This window comes from Camelus dromedarius, chromosome 4 (genome assembly GCF_036321535.1).
Source record: "Camelus dromedarius isolate mCamDro1 chromosome 4, mCamDro1.pat, whole genome shotgun sequence".
NCBI lineage: Eukaryota > Metazoa > Chordata > Mammalia > Artiodactyla > Camelidae > Camelus > Camelus dromedarius.
This window is the reverse complement of record NC_087439.1, coordinates 90,084,420-90,105,594: the sequence shown is the minus strand read 5'-3', so window position 1 is coordinate 90,105,594 and position 21,175 is coordinate 90,084,420. Positions and strand designations below refer to the sequence as shown.

Genomic DNA, 21,175 nt, shown 5'->3' with positions numbered 1-21,175 from the left:
ATTTTAAGTGAATGCCAAAATGCATATGAATTCAAGGATCTGATAATTTATATTTTCAATGATCTTTTAGCTTCTTTTTAATTAAAGGAAACCCATTTTGATTAGATATTAGGACAGAAAATTATTTACTACACGATTTAAGATTATTAATGAAACCTACAAGCTAACTTGGAAACTTAAATACTTTAAGTTTTTTTCCAAAAGAAATTTCAGGTTATGTTGATAATTTTGTTTTTTAAGAACCCAATGTTCTATTTATATCTGTTATATCTAATTAAGCACAGAATTACATATCAGTATTTCAAATCTGATACTTCTCTGACAAAATCTGTCACTAACTAAAAAGAATTTAACAGCATAAGTGTATAATATGCTCCCTTTCTTACTCTGAAGATGTGAATTCTCTAGGAAGTCTTCATGAGTTTCTTTTGTTTCTCCAGGTTTTGTTGATCGATACTCGCTCCTCAGAGAGATCTTCCACCATCTAAAAATTACCTGTGATTGAACAGATAGAAGGTGAGATGAATTAAACAGATTTCAATACCAACAGCTGCGTTTAGACCTGGGATTTTTTTTTTTTTTAAATCACTGTCATGGCAGGAGCATAAGGCTGTGTGTCCAACATCAGTTATAACTTCACAAACTGAGATCACATCAAATTAGAAGTGAGGTCTGTGCATCAGTGAACATTTTCCTTAGAGATTAGGGTCACAAAATCAAAGTTCAGGAAGGTATTTTAAAAATCTATCAAGTCAAACAGACTCACAGACATAGAGAACAAACTTATGGTTACCAGGTATAAAGGGGGTGGGAAAGGATAAATTGGGAATTCAAAATTTGCACCTCTTGGGGAGTGATGGAAATGTTAATTGTCTTGATTGCAGTGGTGGTTTCATTGGTGTATACACCTATCAAAATTCATCAAATTGTGTATCTGAAATATGTGTCGTTTCCTATATAGGAATCATACCATAATAAATGTGTAAAAAATAAAAAATAAAAACTTAGTTATGAATCAGGTATCACAATATAAACTTACTAGTTTATAAATAAGTTGGAATAAATTAAATTTGTTTGCTCAGAAAAAAAAAAATCAAGTCAACTGATGTTTAAATCACCCAGAGCCAAATGGCTGTTTCTCAAAGATCTCTGAGAATAGAGATTCTCTACCTTCGGGAAATAATCCCAAAGTAATTGCTCAGGTCTCCTCCTCCCTTCCCTGTCTAAAGGGCAGACCCGTTGAGTGGATACTTTTCTCATGGAGAGCGACAGGCACTTGGACAGGGCCAGGAAAAGCACCCTTAGGCCTTGATTGATGCATGAAAGTGTCATTACCGAGGACACTTCTTGGTAATGGATCTGCTGGGTGTGCGTCTGACTTGTAGGAGCCTTTTGGTTTACCGGAAGCAAACCTCGTTTCCGTGGTTATGGACCGCACTTCAGTTCTATGTTGATTTCATGGCAGTGTCAATGAGACTCAGTCTACACTAGGGCTCTGAGGGAAAAGATGGGAAAGGAGACTGACAGTGCTGAGAAACTGGTTTGCCTCCTAGTTCTGGAATCTTCCCTCACTGGCCGTAACATGTAAGGTTAAAATGATGTTCAGACAGGTTCCATCCAAAGCAAAACTGTTAAGCAGGTGAAACTTGCTAAGGGGCCTCCCTTTATTTAATTTCTTCTCCCCCATCCATGCTCACCCATTACTCCCTGTGGTCTCACAGGTCCTGGCTGCACCTCCTTTGGCCACTGCCCTTGTCTCTACCAGTTCTCTGCCCACTTCTGAAGGCTCTGCTTGGTGCTGGTCTGGGAAGCCCCATCCCACCAGCCTTTGAACTGCACAACTTCTGTTTTTCCTCACTCCTTTCCCCTTGCCTGCAGGCCTGGCCTCAGCCAGCTTTCCTCCCCTTCTAGAACTACCTCCCCCTGCCCTAATGTCTCCCCAGCCACTCCCCACTCCTCATGTCTGAAAGATGGTCCCTCAGGGAAGAAGAGTTTTTTTCCGCCATCTTACCTAGCACCCTGCCCAACAGAAAGCAGATCTTCAGTAAATACTTGTTGGATGAATTAAAGGGTGCTTTTCATTTCAATTTTGTTGCTCATCTCTACAGGAGCTGAGGGGAAAATATATACGTAAGTTACAAAACTCCATAATCTCACAAAATTGTGGTAGCTGATTCCTTTCAGAAAACCCCTTAGTCGGCCCCTTTTGTTTTTTCTAAACACGAGACTCACTGAAATCATCCTCTTAAGAATCTTTCTTGCCTATCTCCGTGGAGTTCAGGGTATATCAGTCTGCTGGGGCTGCCATTAAAAAAATAACACAGACTAGGAGCCTTGAACAACAGAAATTTATTTCCTTATAGTTCTAGGGCCTGGAAGTCCAAGATCAAGGTGTGGGCCAGTTTGGTGTCTCCTGAGGCATCTCTTCCTGGCTTGCAGGTGCCACTTTCTCGCCGTGTCCTCACATGGCCTTTCCTCTGAGCATGTGCCTCCCTGGTGTCTCTTCCTCTTCTTATGAGGACCTCAGTCATATTGGATTAGGGCCCGACCCTTATGACCTCATTTAACCTTAATCAGTTCTTGAAAAGCTCTATCTACAAATACAGTTAGATTAAGGGCTAAGGTTTCCACATAAGAATCTAAGAGGGGATAAAATTCAATCTATAGGAAAAGGTATCAGGTATTATAGTAAAAAGAGCATGCATTTTGGAATGAAGACATACCTCGACAATTTATTTAATTTCTCTGCACTTCAGTTTTCCCTTTCATTTCCTTCTAGTAAGTATCATTGAAATTGGTATTAAATATTATAAGTATTTCCTTTTTATTGGATGAAGATGCCAGGGAGTCTGAATCTAATGTGATGTTCTTTAGCACATAATCTAGAACCTTTAGAACTAGCTGGGAAGTCAGAAATAATTTAGTCTACTTCCTGGAACTCATGTAAATAAGGAAAATATTTCAAAGAGGTTAAGTTAAAAATGATAGGTGTCCTTCCCTCCAACCGTACGACCAGATGTTATATCACAATGAAGGCCAGACTTGGAGTGAACTCTGACATGAGAAGGACAGACGCCACAGGAAAACACTTCTGGAAGCTCAGTGGAGTGTCCCCTCCCTGTCCACCTTGGCACTCTACTGGAACCGTCACAGGGGAGTTTCTCTCTGGGGCAAGCGCACTTAAATTGTAATGACATAATCAGTTACCCCTCTAGCCAGATCAAGCAACCACCAAATAGCGGGTTAAGTGGAAGATTTTGAAATGAATGGAGTTCTAGACAGGGTACCACACCAGTAACATTTGGTTACTGAGCTTCCTTCTTATGTTGTTTTAAAAATAGGCAGAGAGACGCTTGTACAACCTTACTTGCCAGCCTCATATCTTACCCATCATTCATTTCATCCATTAAAAATTATTTCTGACATTCCTTCTGCTAATTTGTGAACCCTCTGGTACTGATTTAGAAGGTAATATTTGAAGTGCTTGCCATAATGGCCTCCGGAGGGAGTATCCTCAGGGCACAAACTCAAGTGACCTTGTACACACAAACATCCTACTGGCTCCTCTGAGGTATTTCAAGTAAATGACTGAGAATGTAACACTTGCCTAAGGAACCAGTGCTGGCTAGAACCAGAATGCAAGCCTCCTCACTCCTAACTGGTAAACACAGGGTTTGTTCTGAGTCATGAAGTTTTCTTCATAGACAACCTTTATGCTGTGACTCATCAGACCATCTCTATAGAGCGAGACACAGAAATCTGCTGCTCATCACAACTTAGCCTAGTCAAGGTTCTATTATTGTACTCATTAAAAATATATATATTAGATATTTTCTACCAAGTATTGTCTCTCAAATTAGTAAAGTTTTTTTTTTTTGTTGGTTTTTTGGGTTTTTTTTTTTTAGGCAACAAAACCCAATAATGGTGAAGACAAGGAAAAATGGGAGCCCACTGAGAGGAGTGTAAATTGGTTTGGCAGTATCTATTAAAAAGCTTAAAATCATCCATGCCCTTTGACCTGGACGTCCTACTCCTAAGGAATTTATCAGAGATGTGTGCAACATTTTTTATATGAGTGCTCATCATAGGTTAATTATGGTAATAAAAAAATCAGGTCGGGGAGAGTATAGTTCAGGTGGCAGAGTGTATGCTTAGCATGCACAAGTTCCTGGGTTCAATCCCCAGTACGGCCTGTAAAAATAAATAAATAAATAAACTTAATTACATCCCCCTGCAAAAAAAAAAAAAAAAAAAAGAAGAAAAAAAGAAAAAATATCAGTACTGACATAAGGGTCCAATAGTTGGGACTATTCAAATAATTAGGGCACATTTAGATGATGGAATACTCTGTGGCTGATTAAATAATTTGTAGAAAGTAATTAATAACATAAATTGATGTTAATCATTTCTTAAAAGGCTCAAAAGTGTATACACCACTGCTCCAAATACTTAAAGGAAAATATTTACATGTGCAGGGGGAAGGAGCCTCAGCTTGGCAGTAAATGCAACTCTCTCACACGACAGATACAGCTTGAAGGAAGCTGAGCTAAGATGTATCCCCCAAATATTTGTGAATTGGGTACCAACTATCATGGTATTTGCTTATTTTAAGTCATAATACATAGAAAGTCACTGTCACATATGTATCTCTCTTTTGAAAACCTTAAAACCTGTAAATACTATTTTGAACGTCTTCTCAACCGTGATTGTTTTGTTAAGGAACAGTCTTGCCTACAAGAAAAGCCACAGAGGAACTTCCCAGGGGTTTTGTGACTGTTTAGATCTGGCCGGAACATGGGTTTCCTCAGTCTCCCAACCACCTGTGAGCAGTGCATGACTGCCTTTTTATGGATGAGGAAGCCGACCGCAGAGGAGTTAAATAACTTGCCCAAGCTCCTCTCGCCCAGGAAGAGGCTGACCTAGAAAGAGTCTAGTTTTCTTTCATCGCCTCATACTCTCCCCAGGAAGGGCAGGCAGGCAGCCTCGTTATAGGATACACACCATTATTTGGTATCTTAATAGAAATCATGTGACCCGTGAAAAATCTTTCAGAATTTTATTTAAATTTATCCTATTTTATAGAGATCATGTCTCTAGTGAATGTTTTTAATAAACTTGAAAATTGAGCTTACTTTAAAAAGAGAGGTCTAAGATTCCTCCTTAATCCCCTTGACAACTCTTCTGCACAAATAATTAAGGCAAGACGATGAGGTAGTTGTCATTCACCCAGTGGAGGTCCCTAGAGCTTGGTCCTTTTCCCCCCGCCAGGAGACTCATGAGGCGGCCCCCCGGGGGGCACGGGGAAAAGGCAGGCTCAGGCAGCGTCTCAGCACCTGAGAGGGTTTGGGACAATACATGCCCCAACCCGAGTCCCCCGGGTCAGAGGCTGCTGCTCCCACCTCTTCACCAGCTGAAAAACCCTGCTGCTGGGACAAAAGTGGAGACTCCAATGTTAGAACGGTCTGAGTTTAAACCCTGGTTTCTGTCATTTACTTTGGGCAAATGCCTTAATCTCTTTTAACCTCAGTTTCTTCATCTCCAAAATGGAAATAACCACAGTGCCCACCTTACTGAATTGTGGAGGGAGGGAATTTTGGAGGGATGAATCCAGAGTGCCCAGCTAGATACCAGACACGGACGCCAGCACGTGAGCTCCGTGGGGGAGGGTCCTTGCTTCTTCCTTCTCCCTTACCCTCTTGTTCCCATGCTGGTCAGTCCTTCGTATTTATAAAAACACACTCAGCCCCAAATACTTACAGTCAGAACCTTATCTTTGTTTTCATCAACTGTCTAATAATATTCAATGATACTTCATTCAAGTTCTGCTTTCTGAATCGTATTCTTCAAAGACTTTTATGTCAGCTTTTCACTGACTTGTATTTGACTTTTCTAATCATCAGTAATCATTAAGAATTGCATATTCTTTGCTCTAAGTATTTTCTCAACAGCATCATTAAAAAGACTCATCTATCTATCCAGCTAATACAGTTGCTCATGAAGGATTAGGGTGACTTGCCAGATGCCACATACTAAATGGGGCATTCTGAATCTTTCTAAGGATCTGTCCAGGAAAGACGATTGTAATTTAGCGCACAACTGTTTCTGCTTTCTCCTGCAGACTACTGTTATTCTATCAGATCGAATAGCTCCCTGTTTTGGAAATCATATGTAATTAGGGGATTTTATGAGTGGGGTTGAGATACTGTGTCATGGAGAGTTTATGAAATTAGATCTTTTATTAGGTGAAGAATTTTTTTATCTGAACAGCCTACTGAGAAATAGAAGCAAGAATTCCAAGCACAAACTGTGTGTGATTTTACCTTTTACTATTACTCAAAAGCTCACAAAACACTTGCATTCCAAAATGGAGAAGGATGTTCTTAACTGTATGAATCATGAAGATAGTTTATTTTATTTCACTGCATATTTAAACTATAAACAACTATGATATGCTTTTGGTCCAAATTTACATCAAATATGCGTCCCCTTATGTATCTATGTTTGGCTCAATTTCTCTAAAAACAGCAATATTTAGATTTTCAGCTATTGAAAATTTTCCTCTGGAACAGTAGCAATTTTTAAATATTAGGAATAAAAGCATCATTATTAATTATGGGAAAGATGAGTCTAAGGCTGAAATGAGAATGGAGTAAACTGAAATTTTTTTTCCTTTTTTTTGTTTTTGTTTTTGTTTTTTTGGGTGTAATTAGGTTTATTTATTTACTACTTTTTATTTTTTATTTTTTTCACAGAGGTAATGGGGATTGAACTCAGGACCTTGTGCATGTTAAGCACATGCTCTACCACTTGACCACCTGAGTTATATCCTCCCTTAATGAACTTAAACGTTCAATAAGGGAGAACTGACTACATTGAAATGTTTTTTCCCTTGAAGAATTCAGAAGTGAAAAAAAATGATACAAATTTTATTTCAAAACCAGAAATAGACTAAATGACAGAAAACAAACTATGGTTACCAAAGGTGGAGGGGAGGGATAAATTAGGAGTTTGGGATTAACAGATACATGTTACTATATACAAAATAGATAAACAACAAGGACCTACTGTATAGCACAGGGAACTATTCAGTATGTTGTAATAAGCTATAATGGAAAAGAATCTGAAAAATATATATATGTATGTTTATGCATAACTGAATCACTTTGCTGTACACCTGAAACTAACATTGTAAATCAACTACATTTCAATAAAAAATGAAATAAAAAAAAAAGAATTCAGAAATAAAGTTGCCCTCGGAGAGTCAAATTAATGCACCTCAAATGCAGTGAATGTGCTTAGGAATCGGTGGCAGACATAGTTGGTTGCCACCCACCATTCATTCGCCCACCTGCCCTTCCTACATGAACCCTGATTTGTCCAGTAGCCTCTCTTTTCCATCACTTGTGTTCAGAGTATAAATCTTATCTCTAGCTCCATGGGGCAGGACATGAGTAGTTTAAGCCATTTTTGGTAGATTTTCCCCACTGCTAGTGTTTGTTTGGCAGGGGAATGGGCATGTGAAAAATTTTGCCCCAAGTGACACCTGGAGAAGTCTGCAGCAGCTTCTGGGAAAGATTTTATTATACATAAGGAGAAACACAGCCCTTTTTTGGGTACTGGCTGTTGTGCTTCAGTGTGATCACTGGCGTAGCAGTAGCCATTTTGTGACTATAAGGGAAGCCAGCCTGAGCTGACAACAGTGTTGCCTGGGGGAGACAGAACCAACAGACGGTGGAGAGGAGGAGCTAGAACACTGTCACTGTGTTGGGAACCTCTTCCTTTAAATATGTTTTTATGTGAAGTAATGCCGTATTTCATCAGATCTAATAGACCATCCATTGAATGCCACAGCATTATTTTATTTATGTCAAGGAAACTGAAACACAGTGGGTTTTTTTTTTAATCACCTATTTTATAACTATTGAAAGAGTTCTTTTATTCTTCACTAGACATGTATTTTATTATGTTATTTTTAGCAATTATATTACAGTAGACCCTTGAATAAAACGGGTTTGAACTGTGTGGATCTATGTATAGGCAGATTTTCTTTCACTAAATATATACTGTAGTACTACACCATCTGAGGTTGGCTAAATCCTCGGACGCAGAACCTCCGATACAGAGTGTGGACTGTGAAGTTTTAGGAGGGTTTTCAACTGCATGGAGGGTTGGTACCCCAAATCCCTGCGTTGGATTTTCTTTCAAACTGCTGCTTTGATGCTTGAGCTGCAGAGGTGTTTTCAGTTTGGGCTATTACAAATAAAGTTTCTATAAATATTTTGGTACAGGTTTTTGCCCTCTTTTACCTTTTTTACGTTGTTAACCATCTTCTATTAGTTAACAATTATTTATAATAAATTGTCCCCAGTGAAGTAAGTGTGGTTTCCATCTCTTCAATGGACTCTGCTTGAGATACCTAGAATGAATGACTCTTTTGTTGTTCATTTTGCAGGGTACTTGGTGATAGCTTTTAATCTGGAGATGCTTCATGCCTAGGACACTTTCTTGTATAATTTTTTCGGGAATTCCTTTCTTCCAGATATTGGACATCTGGGTCTAATTTTTTATCTTCCCCCCACCACCCACATTGTCTGTTTCTTACTTTTGTTTCTTTTTTTCTAGGAGCAATTCTCAATTTTATCTTCCAAATATTTTATGGAGTTTTCCATTTTTCCTATTATATTTTTATTTTCTAAAAGCTCTTTTTAATTTACTGAATGTTTCTTTTTTATTGAATGCTGTTCTTGTTTCATGGATACAATATATTTTCTAATCCTTCTGAGGATGTTACTGATGAGAATTTTGTTTTGTCTTTGTGCATTGTTTTTATTTTTTCCCAAATTACATTTCCTGTATGTTGTTGTTGTTAATTTGTTTTGGCTTTCCCAAAAGCCTGATAGTTCTTCACTGTTCTTGTGTACTCAGGAATGGGGTGCCAGGAATCTGATCAGAAGCTCTGGGCATTTGAGCAGGGTTTATTCAGAGGACGACCTCACTGTAGGGTGATCAGCTGAAGCTCTCTGGCTGGAGGTTTAACATCCTGAGATATCTTCTCTTGGCCTGATAAAGAATCTTCCAGCTTTCTGCCTAGAGGGTATAAACCTGGCTGCCTACAGCTTTCTATGAGCCACTGGGAAGCCAGAGTGGATCCCCCAGGTTAGTACGTGGATTTTCATTTAATCCCTTGCTCCATATTCAGCTCTGAGTCCTTCTGTCCCCAGTGGTCTGGGATCCTGAGTCCACAGTATCCCTAGCTTACCCTTCCAGAGACCAAAGTTCTGGTCTTCTCCTGAGGGGTGAGGCAAAGCTGCTGCTGGTTGTGCAGAGGGGAGGAGGGGATGAAGAAGAAGGTGGTTCTAACCACATCTTAAACAGGATGTCAAGCATCCCTACTGTTTTCAGGTTCTTTTTTACCTCAGCTTTCAAAAGAACTTGTTTCCACCCATTCCTGAGCCACTCTGCTCTGAAGTTCTGGGGCCCAAATCTGATTACTTCCTGCCTCCTCCACTACTAGCTTAGGTTTTAGATTTTCCAGAGCTGTTAAATCAGCTCCCAGTAAGACATCTGCTTTCCAGCAAGCAAAATTGTTGCCTTTGTCGCCTTTCCCATTTTCTTTGTCCTTGTGGGTTTATGCTTTACAAAAACCCTGTAATTGTTGTTTTCGTGGCATTGCCAGAGGGAGGGAAGATATATACTAGTACTTTAACTAGAAGCTGCACTTTGTGTATCCTTAAGATGTTTAAAATGCTGTCAAGAATCTGACATACTACATTCATTATAATTTAAATACAAAAGTTACTGCAAATGACTAAGTTGGTAGTCAGTGTTTAAATTTAGGAATATCTACTAAATTTATAAAGGTTTTAAGATGTTTAAAAGCTTAAAAGAGTTTGAGCATCCACATTTTTAAGTTTGTTTCATCACAGCTTTTTAAAGACACAATTTGATTTTGTTAGATTTGTAATTTTGTCTCTTTAGATTTTAGAAATGCTTGAGAAAACCAAATATATTAAGTTCATAATATAGATTGAAATGCTTAAGAGGATTTAATCAAGTTTATCAGTGTTATTTAAGTTTAAGAGAATTTGATGTGTTAGAATTATAAGGTTTGTGGCTTTAATTTGTAATTTTTACGGTAATTTGATTAAGTTTGTAAACAGTGCTTAAATGTTAAAGGGGTTACAATTTGTTGAATGTGTAAGCTAATTAAACATTAATCAAAGAACAATGGAAATGAGTGTTTTTAATTTTAATCCAAAATTACTTGATTTATAGTTGAATTTACTAGGTTTGTAAGTTGTACTTGAAGGTTTAAAGAAAAATAGTTTTTTTTCATTTCTAACCTTAGTTGAATATTTATAATAAACACAAATAATTGTAACAAATTAAAATGTTTTTAATAGATTATAAATAATTACAAATAATTGTAAAACAGAGCTTTAAAAATCAGATTTAAAAGATCTACTCAGGAATTTTTGGAATACTGGATGGCCACTTGGTAAATGAAAATTGATTTATGCCTCACACCACGATAAACTCCAGTAGATCAAAGATCTGCACGTAGAGTTCAGATTTTTCGAGCCAAGCCTCCTGTTCTCCTTGCTTGGCCTTGTAATCAACCGTTCTATGTTAAAACAAAACAAACAAAAACTGCATGTAAAAAAAATGAGACCATACAAGGACTAGAAGGGAAAAAAAAAAGATGAATTATTTTATCTTTCTAACTATATCTCAAAATCCAAAAGTTAGAAAAGAGAAGATTGATACATTTTATTATATAAATACAAAAAACTTCTGCAGGGCAAAGTCTGCAAAGACTTACATGGAAATGTTTAAAGCAGTTCTGTTCATAATAGCTCCAAACTGGAAACAACCAAAATGTTCATCAACTGGTAAACAGATAAATACATCCATATGGCAAAATATTACTCAGCAATAAAAAGAATTGCTGTTACATGCAAAAACATGGTTGAATCTCAAAAGCACTGTACTATTTCAATATTACAAGATATTGAAAGAAGCCAGATATATTCTATGATTCCATTTAGGGCATGTTGGAAAAAGGCAAAACAGAAATCAGGTCAGTGGTACTGGTGGAGGGGGAAGGGCGGGTTGGAGGTGGGAAAGGAGACTGACCACAAGGGGATATGAGAAAACTTTTGGGGTGGGTGAAAATATCTTATATCTTTATTAAGGTGGTGGTTATACATTTGTTAAGTTTTATGGAAACTTCTAGGGGTGATTTTTACTGTATTGAAAGCTTAACCATAGGCTTGATTTTAAAATAAAAATACAAAACAAAGACAAAAAAAAAAATAAACTGGGAAAAACAGTTACAATTAATATCACAATAAAGGGTTAATCTTCCTAAAGAGTTTGTAGAAAGAGAGAACAGACCAACAAATTAATATTTTAATGCTTAGCATGCATGAGGTTCTGGGTTCAATCCCCAATACCTCTGTTTAAAAATAAATTAATTACATAATAAACTAATTATCCCCACCCCGAAAAGAGTGCTCTGTTTGCTGTACCAGAACTTGACACAACATTGTAAACTGACTATAACTCAATAAAAAAATACATATATAATACAATTTTTAAAAAAGAACAACAAAATAAAATAAAAAGCAAAAGGCAGGAAAACCAAGTTCACAGGAGAAAAATTCACATGGCCCACAAGCATGAAAAGATGCTCAGTTCCAGTCATGAAACAGAAAAGCATATTAAAATCACACTGAGGTATGTGTTTTCTGTTTCTCATCTATCCAGACCGACAAAATCCAAAACTGAAGACATACTGTTAGCAAGGCTGTGGAGAAGTAGGTAGTCTCATCACTGTGGTACAAAAGTTTAGAGAGGGAAATTTCACATGATCTAATAAATAAAGTTCTCCATTCAGGTATTATTGGCAAAAGCTAAAGACTGGAAGCAACCTGGGTCCAGTAACTGGAGACTGGTGGGATAAATTTGACCTCCACACAAAGGAGTACTTGTTATCATTCTCCATCCTAAAAAATGAATGAGGAAGATCTCTATGTGCTGCTGTGGAGTGATCATCAGAACACATTACGAGATGAATCCCCCAACTAGGATATAAGGTCCACGATGCTGGGAGTCCTTGTCTGTTTTGCTCATTATTATCTCAAAATCTAGAACAGTGTCAGTAATACAGTAGGAGCTAAAAAAATATTGTTGAATTAATGAATTGCTTGATCACAATATGTTGTTTTCACTTGCCCTTATGGATTATCTTTTTCTTATCAATTCTTTTTATATTAGTGATTAGAATTCTTTGATGAAGGTGTCAGACTGACATTGTTTATGCTGTCTACACCATTTCAGAAACACAACATTTTTTTCTATACTTAAATCTTTTTTTTTAATTTTAATTTTTTGTTGAAGTATAGGTATTTACAATGTTTCAGATGTACAGCAAAATGATTCAATTATACATATATATACAAATATGTATTTTTTCAGATTTTTTTCCATTATGGGTTATTACAAGATATTGAATATAGTTCCTTGTGCTACACAGAAGGTCCTTGTTATCTAGCTATACTTAAATCTTGAAATCTTCCTTTATGGCTTTTGGGTTTCCCATATTAAGGCTTCCTATACTTGAAGGATACTCATATATTTTCCTAAACTACATTCCTAATATTAATTATCAATATAATTCACTGCATCAGTAAAGAAAAGATATCCTAGGATTAGATTAATCAATGCCCAAAAATGCTGACAAAATTCAGTAGCCATCCCTAATATAAATTCTAAGTAAATAGTAACAGAATGAAATGACAAAATCTGTTTATATACACACACTCACAAATAAACAAGTCCATACACCAGGTAAACATCATATTGAATGGTAAAATACTGAAGCCTTGACATTTAAATCAGGAACGCTATTATTCAACACTACTTTTGGTTTTCCAGATAGTACAATAAGATAAGAAAATAAGTGAAAGGAAGAGAAGGTGTTTTAATAGATATGATAGCTAAGAATCTATTCAAACTCATGAAAAATTTAATAGGAAGACTGGATATAAGAAATATACCTAAAATAGCTTTTATTTATAATATAATAATTTATATAATATAAGCAGTTAGAAATGGATATGGGAAAAAATGTACCCCACACACAATAATTTAAAACACCAAAATACCTTAAAATAACCAACATAAAGGTTATAGAATGTAATAAAAAAAAACTATTCAATTTTGTTGATGGTCCAAAAGCCAACAATTTGAGAAGCATTTCATATTCTAAGACTGGAAATTTCTATTTCATAAAAAAAGAAACTCACCATTTTTCAAATTAGTATATAAAACTAATGCAACGCCAATCAGAATTCACCTTTCTATTTTGCTAAGAGGATAAAATTTTTAAAAGTTCATATGGTAAAATAAATGTGAGAAAATTGCCAAGGAAATCTTGGGAAAAAGAGACTAATACCTTGCAATATATTAAAATGTAATACAAGGTGATTATAAATAAACAGTATGGCATTTGTATATAATAAACAAATATACTGGCAGAATGGAATAAAGTTCAGATGTATATGGGAAACTAGTACATGGTAAAGGTATTATTTCAACTTGGGAAGAAAAGGATAATTTATTTAATAAATAGTGTTGATATGGTAAGCCATCCACCTAAAAGAAAGAACTTCTAACTCCTACCTCCAACTACATTCAAAAATAAAATATAGATGGACTATTATGATAAATGCAAAAAGTAACAATATAAGATTTTAGGGGAAAAGTATTACTTTAAAAAAATAAAAATAATAATAATAATACCATTTTTACTTTATAAAATGGCACAGAAACCAGGGATAGCACTACATTAAGAATGATTAAGAATGCTTTAGTACCTTTATTATTCTCTGGCTGAAATCTTGGAATCAGAATTCTAGAGATGCCGGATTAGAAACTACTATTTTTGACTTGACAGTTCACTACAGAGGTGGTAGCTATTAGATTTGCTCCCTCTCCTAGGTCTTGAGATTCAGAAATGTAACTTTAAGCAATATTCTTGAAAACTTGTATTTTTAGTGGGAGAGGTATTTGGTCTATGTATTTATTTTTGGAGGAGGTACTGGGGACTGAACACAGGACTTTGTGCATGCTAAACATGTGCTCTACCACTTGAGCTATACCCACCTCCCCTTTAGCAATATTCTTTATTAAAAACCATTCAATTACAATAAATCATATTGGAGGTCCTACTGAATTCACGATTATGGTCATTTTCTCCTCACCATGTTTAAAGATGTGGCCCTTTATCCCTCAAACACAATCTCATACTGGGCACATTTTCTGAAATCAAAACCTGCACAATATTTTGTGCAAAGGAAAAGAGTAAGTAAGAAAACTACACATACTGATGATAAAATTTTTTTTCCAAAAGACATCCAACACAAGTACTTAATTATGATTCAGGGAGAAAAAGAGTCATACAAGTAATGAGAGGGTTGAAAAGGGTTATCATACCAAACTGGATGGGATGTCACTGTGTTCTTACAGTGTGAAGGCACAAATGAGGTTTCAAGTACATTGGAGGAGGTGTTTTGGACCCAGAGGGACATTCCAGCTCGAGGATTTACTAGTGGGTGACCTTGGGCGGGGTTCATAATCTCTGTTTGCCCGCTCTTGTTGTTCATATCTTCTGGGAGGATTAACATGAACTGATACGTGTAAATGTGTTTAGCAGAGTACCAGATACATTCTAATTTTTCTTTCCTATCAAATTATTCCTGGAATTTGTTAACTGGAAAGGCCAGAAATACAGATGTCATTCCCTAGGTTTAGAAGAAGCACAGATCCACTCTTGCAGTTCCAGTTAAAGAACTTGATAAAACCCACAATTTTCTAAGTCTGGAGATGGTGGGACCATTCCCAAGTGCAGAAAGGCAGTGTGAGTCAAGGTCACGCCAGTCAATTCTAACACATACTTTGTAGAGGCCTGACCCCAAAATACTACGTGTGTCTGCCAGATGGGTGTGCTAGAAATCTCAAAGAAATTCAAAGGACTCTACAAACAAGACCAAACCAAGAGAAGAAAAAAAAAAAGCTCTGAACACAGATCCAAGTGGAGCCTTTTTTTTTTTTTTTTTTTTTTACCTTAGTACAATATCATCTTCGGAACAATGCCTGGAAAAAATAATGCAATCTGGAACCCTTTCTCCAAACCCTTCCTGGATATGGGCAGGAAAAGTGACTAAGCAGGCTGGAAGGCGCAGGTGTCTACGACTCCACTTCACAGAGCCCATTTCGGAATGTGCCTGCCCCTACACCTGTAAGCTGCTTCTTTATAAAACTACTATTTACAATTGGAAAGTGTCTATGATTTTGCTTCTGGTACCAAATAGGGTGTGATCTATGCACTGAGAAGTCATAGCACTTCAGTCATTGCACATTTCATAAGCGCCTAGGGCATTGCACCATTTTAGGTGAAACAGACAAACCCTTCCCCCCATGGAGATGACATTCTATGGGGGGAGGAAGGGGAGACAGACAATAAACAAGACAAGTAGATATATTTCATAGTGTGTTAGAATGCGGTAAATGCTGTGAGGAAAAATAAACTAGGAAAATAAAATAGGGTTGTAGGGCACAGAATGGGGGTTCCATTTAAATGGGTGGCCAGGGTAGGTGTCATCAGAGCCTTTCTGACGCCAGATGATGAGTCATAGGAGCTAGTAAACCGCTTTGCTCCTCACCCAGCAGGCTCTGTGTAGCCCTTCCAAGCATGCACGTGGCAAGCAAAGTTCCCTCTTAGTGTCCTATCCTGAAACTGAGTTGCTCCCTGGAGACAAATGGTACCTGTATTTTATAGCAAACCCTGGGATTACATCTAATGGACTTTCCTGCTGACCTGTAGATTATAAGGGAGAATAAGAGCAAAAAAGCTATCATGAACACTTTATTCAAATGTTTTGATATCCACTCATGCATTTGTTTTCATGCCTACATGCTTTCTATAGCTGGCAACTTGAAAGCTCTTGTCCAGAGCATCCTGGCTGCACAGCCCAACCCATCTTCCATGTAGAAGATTCTCACAAATGCAGTAAATTACTGGCCTTTGGATGATCAGCATCCCGCTCCCTGTCCAGTATCATTTCTCATCATCACTCCAGCGAGCTGTCTGGAAGTACCATGTTTTGATTATACTGCCACACATTTGCACTTGAGTGTCCAATGCCTAGAAAGTCCTCTCCTGCCTTGTCCTTCTGAAAAAATTCATTCTTCAAGACTTCGTTTGAGTCACTTCTATTGTGTCATGAAAGTTGGTCAAAGATCTTATTTGTCCTCCACTCACATGGCTTGCTGGATTAACAAATGTTCTCTACTTTCTGCAAAACACTTAGCCCTCAATATATGATCAGACTTCCAAAATGATTTGAATCAAATCCTCAAAGAGTTTATAGTGATGGTCACATTTCCATTTACTTATTGAGTCAATACATTTATCAATCAAATAAATATTTATTTCATCCTAATGACTTGCAAGGTAGTGAGCCAGGCAGCTATTCGTGCATGGGACAGGGGAGTGTAAAAAATGAATAGTCTTGTTCAAAACTATACATGTAGAGCCAGAATATGAACACAAAGTAATGTAGAACAATTATTTGTGTTACCTTGTAAGAGATGAGTATATGGCTTTAACCACTCAGAATCTATGCTTACACTAACGTAGTAAACAGGACTCTCACTTTCTTAACACAAATGCACAAGAAATAAATTTTTTTCTATACATCGATGCTATTTCATTTTAGAATAGATAATGCACATGGTTAAATGAACAGGGTAAACAGGGAAAAGCCTCTCTGTCCCAACCCCAAGAGAATGTGTTTCCTAAACCTAATCTCCATCACTTTGGCACCTCCCCTTCTCTCTGCTCCAGGCTGAATTTAAGTTTCAGAGGAGAGGTGAGTCCTCCATGCCATCATTTACAAGCCAGCAACAGGTGAGGTGCCCTCCATTCCATCTGCTCTTGGGTTGTCACAGCGCAGGTCTGCAGCAGTCTCTTCTTGGTCAGGTCCCCTCATGGCAAAATGCACTCTCCACTGGTCGATACAGAAGGATCTCCTGTCCTCTGACTCTGCGAGTCCTGCAGGAGGCACAGGGGCTGGGAGGCCTTGAGGTCTGTCCAGCCACACCACCTTTTCTTGCAATGTGCTGGTGGCAATGGGAGACCCCTAAGCAGATTCTCCAATCCCTCACCTACCTAGAGGCCTCAATCTACCTGGAGAGTCTGTTGGAGTTTTGACCTTCATGCCCAAACCAGCTTAGAAGAACATGGCCAAGGACTCTTCATGTGGATCTGCAGCATCTAAATCCTCCTTCCCTTCTGAATCTCTTCTCCCACCTACAACAGGGAGGTTTGCTTGGTTGGAGAATAGCGGGACAGGCTCTCTGCACGTTCTTCTTCTTTTTTAAAATTTTTAGTTAAATTCTTTTAAATTAAAATTTTAATTAAAAAAAATTTTTTTTAATTAACTGGAGTACTGGGGATTGAACCCAGAATGCTAAGCACTTGCTATACCCTCCCTGCTCTCCGCAACTTCTAAACAAACTGTTGTCAGTGCCAAAAACTTTAGTCGCCCTCCCCCACCCAAAGTTTGGGCTTTTGAAATTTAAAATCTTATGCCCTTGCATCTCAAAGCCTGGTCTTAGAGGAACGCCCCTAAGGCTAGGAATGAAGTTGATTTAAGGCAGGAAAGCAGTTATTGTGAGGGGAAAGAAGATAAGATAATTCAAGGAATAGTCCTCAATTAAGCCTTAGGTTTTGTCTGGCCTGCCGTCTGGCCCAAATATATAACTTAAAACAAAGCAATGCCTAAAAATGTTTATATGAGGTACAGAAATTAAAATAATTTATGAAATGTTTTCTTGGGGAGAAAAAGCATTTTTTTGAGACATGTTTAAATGAAACACATTTTATTCAAAAAGTTCTTTTCCCAAGTTATATCCATGACCACAGTGCAAGCTTGGGTGAGAGTTTTCACGCCAGTATTGATGAAGTTCCATTCTCAGGCTTAAGTTTAACAGCTGGCCAAAGCATCCTAGGCTCTATTTCAGCTAAACTAGAATTAAGGAAAATTATCTGGAAGCATCTGACAAGCTCTACAATCTAGATCTTCCCAGGTTTCTAGTCTCTGACTTCTGATCTTGGGCAGAATTCAGCTTATCTCCACACCTCCTATCTCTCCTTCATTCTCCTGCAGACTCAGCTCTTGATTTGCTATTTGGGCTGTGATTATAATGCAAGGTCTTGGTCGCATACTTCTTGCCAGCTCCTCTGGGCCAGTCCTAGGGCTCAGGGTGGCTCCTGGAAGCTATGTGCTAAGATTCATTTTTCCTTAGACGAACTAATGTAAAATTTCCTCCAGATGGCTGCCATCCGCTGTATTGCCTGTGTTTTAGAGGCAAGATTCTCAAATTGTACTCTGTGTATTGTCTCAAATTCCTCACCCCATCTCTTTTCAACCTGCTGAACCCTTGCTCTGTAAGCAGACAGGGTAGGGGGCGCAGAGAAGGAGAATCAGATCTGGTTTTTCTTGACAGAAGAAAAGCTATTGGTGGCCTCAGCCATTTTGTGATCTAAGCCTGGCCACCATGCTTGCCCTTGAACAGGTCTCAGTATTTACTGATCTTGAAGGAATAAAAGAATGCAGAAACAACTGTTATCAGGCAAGAGAAGTAACAATAGCAAAGATAATGCATCAGTTGTAAAGACTCCGGTTGTTTCAAGATTAGCCTGAAGTGCTCAACACACCAGAGCCACTGGAACCTAAGGAGGATGATATTAACCTTTTTCGACTCTGGTGACTTCAGTCAACTGAAGCTTGGACTCTGTCCATCCACTCAAGCCTCTTCATGAATATTCATATACTCTTAGCTTAAAATATATCCAGCTTTGATGTTCGAGGAGACAGCGCTTTGGGAAAGATCCCCGGTGTTCTCCTTACTCACTGCAAGTAATAGTAAGTCCTTCCTTCTCCTGATCTTTGTCTTGGTTGTGTCTTTTGGCTCGACACCCAAGAGAGGAACCCAGTTTTTTGGGTAATAGCTCAGCACTCCTTCATGGGCAGTGTTATTTCTTAAGTCAACACTGATCTCTGTAGCGGCTTAATTGGGAAACATTCATTTATTCAAAAAAACTGAGTGTCAACCATGTGCCATGCACTTACTGTTCCTCATGCTAGGGTCACAGTAGTGTATGAAGCAATTAAAAGTCCCTGTCTCCATGGAATTTACATACTAACAGGGGGAGAGGGACCAGGTAGACTTACTTATTTTTTAATTGTCCCTATTTCAGTGATATCTCAAACTCAACCCCCAAGACAGAAAGCTGGACAAGCCTTTTCACCCCAATTTAATCCATCACCAAGTCTCATACAACTCCTAAATCTCTCTCTAATCCACCTCTTCTCTGTATTCCCATGACTTGCCTTAGTTTGGCCACAAGGGAAATGTTTACACCATAGAAACTGGCAATTGCTACACATCGGGGCTTCCTCCCTTGGGAGAACCAGTTGTAAAGCATTTACCAGCGTTAGTGATTAAGGAACCTTAACTGTTTTCCTCCTGGACAAGGACAGAGGTTTTCTATTCCCCACCAAACCCTGTTTCACCCCCCTGGAAGTCATCCTGCACACATCTGCTGCCAGAGTGCCCCTTCTAAAACATGAATATGATCATGCCAACCCTCTGGCTGAAACTCTTGTAGAGTTCCCCAGTCCTTCTAAGGCATCGACATAATAAAACACCCCTTGATCGGGCCCTCCTTCTCTGCCCCAGCCTATGTCTCACCTTGGGTTTCAGGCTGTCTCCATCCCAGCACCTGTATTTGTCTTGCACTGCCCAGTGTCTTTGCATTGGCTATTCCTTCTGCCTGAAATACTTGGCTTAATTCCCAGCCATTTCACACAAGACTGTTAAGGCAAGGCATTTTGAGCTCACTTTACAAGGCCAGGCTTGTTAGATGCCTCTTCCATGTGCCCTCTTAGGACCCTGTGTGTGAATCGGTTACAGCATTTGAGCCACTGTATGGAAACTGGCCTACTTCCTGTGGACTTCCTGCTTAACCTACTTGGGGCTGTGACCTTCACTCTGATCCTGGAGGACAGGGCTCTCTGTAGCCCTATCCCTGGCCCTTTCCTCATCTCACCATGTAGACTCTACACAGTCTTCCTGGGTGATCTCATCCATCCCTAAGACATCTTCCTTGGCTTCCTATCATCTGTGTGCGCTGATGATTCACCACTTATATCTCCAGCCCAGATCTTTTGGCCTAATGAACATCTCTACCTGGATATGTCACCTCAATATCTTCTCCTCTAGCCTCCTCTTCCTGGGCTCTTGTGTCGGTGAATGGCATCACCAGGGGTTGGCAAACTCCAGCTGGCAGGCCAAATATGCCCACAGCTTGAGCTATGAATGGTTTCTACATTTTTAACCTAAATGTCCATCAAAAGATGAATGGATAAAGAAGATGTGATACAATGGAATATTACTCAGCCACAAAAAAGAATGAAATAATGCTATTTGCAGCAACAGGGATGGACCTAGAGATTATCATATTATGTGAAGTCAGTCAGACAGAAAGACAAATATTATATGACGTTGATTATATGTGGAATCTAAAAAAGAAATATATATACACATACACACACAAATTTTACTTATAAACCACAAATAAACTCATGGACATAGAAAACAAACTGCGGTTACCAGGGATGAACGGGGGGTGGATAGGTTAAGAGTTTAGGATTAATAGATACACATTACTATATATAAAATAGATAAACAGCAATGACCTGCTGTATAGCACAGGAAATTATATTCAATTTCTTGTAATGAACTATAATGGAAAATAAACAGAAAATATGTATGTATATATGTATACGTATAACTGAATCGCTCTGCTGTACAACTAAAACTAACATTGTAAATCAACTACACTTCAATGAAAATAAGAATTAAAAAAAGAAAGAATGCTTTCTACATTTTTAAAAAGGAAAGAACGGGGGAGGGTACAGCTCAAGTGGTAGAGTGCATGCCTAGCATGCATGAGGTCCTGGGTTCAATCCCTGGTACCTCCTCCAAAAATAAACAAACCCAATTACCTCACCCTCAGAAAAAATTTAACAAACAAACAAAC

At 38.1% G+C, this 21,175-nt stretch overlaps 1 protein-coding gene across 4 annotated transcripts in view; it reads right to left on the bottom strand.

Annotated features, from left to right (window-relative positions):
• FBXO36 (F-box protein 36) overlaps positions 1-21,175 on the bottom strand; it is an 84,527-nt gene that overhangs the window by 36,183 nt on the left and 27,169 nt on the right. For all 4 annotated transcript variants that reach the window (XR_004136875.2, XR_004136876.2, XR_004136877.2 and 1 more), the window contains exon 2: positions 387-495. Coding sequence is in view for 1 of the 4 variants with exons in the window: in XM_031452344.2 (XP_031308204.1) it covers positions 387-495 (109 nt within the window). In the remaining 3 variants the exon portion in view is untranslated. The remainder of the gene's footprint in view (positions 1-386; positions 496-21,175) is intronic.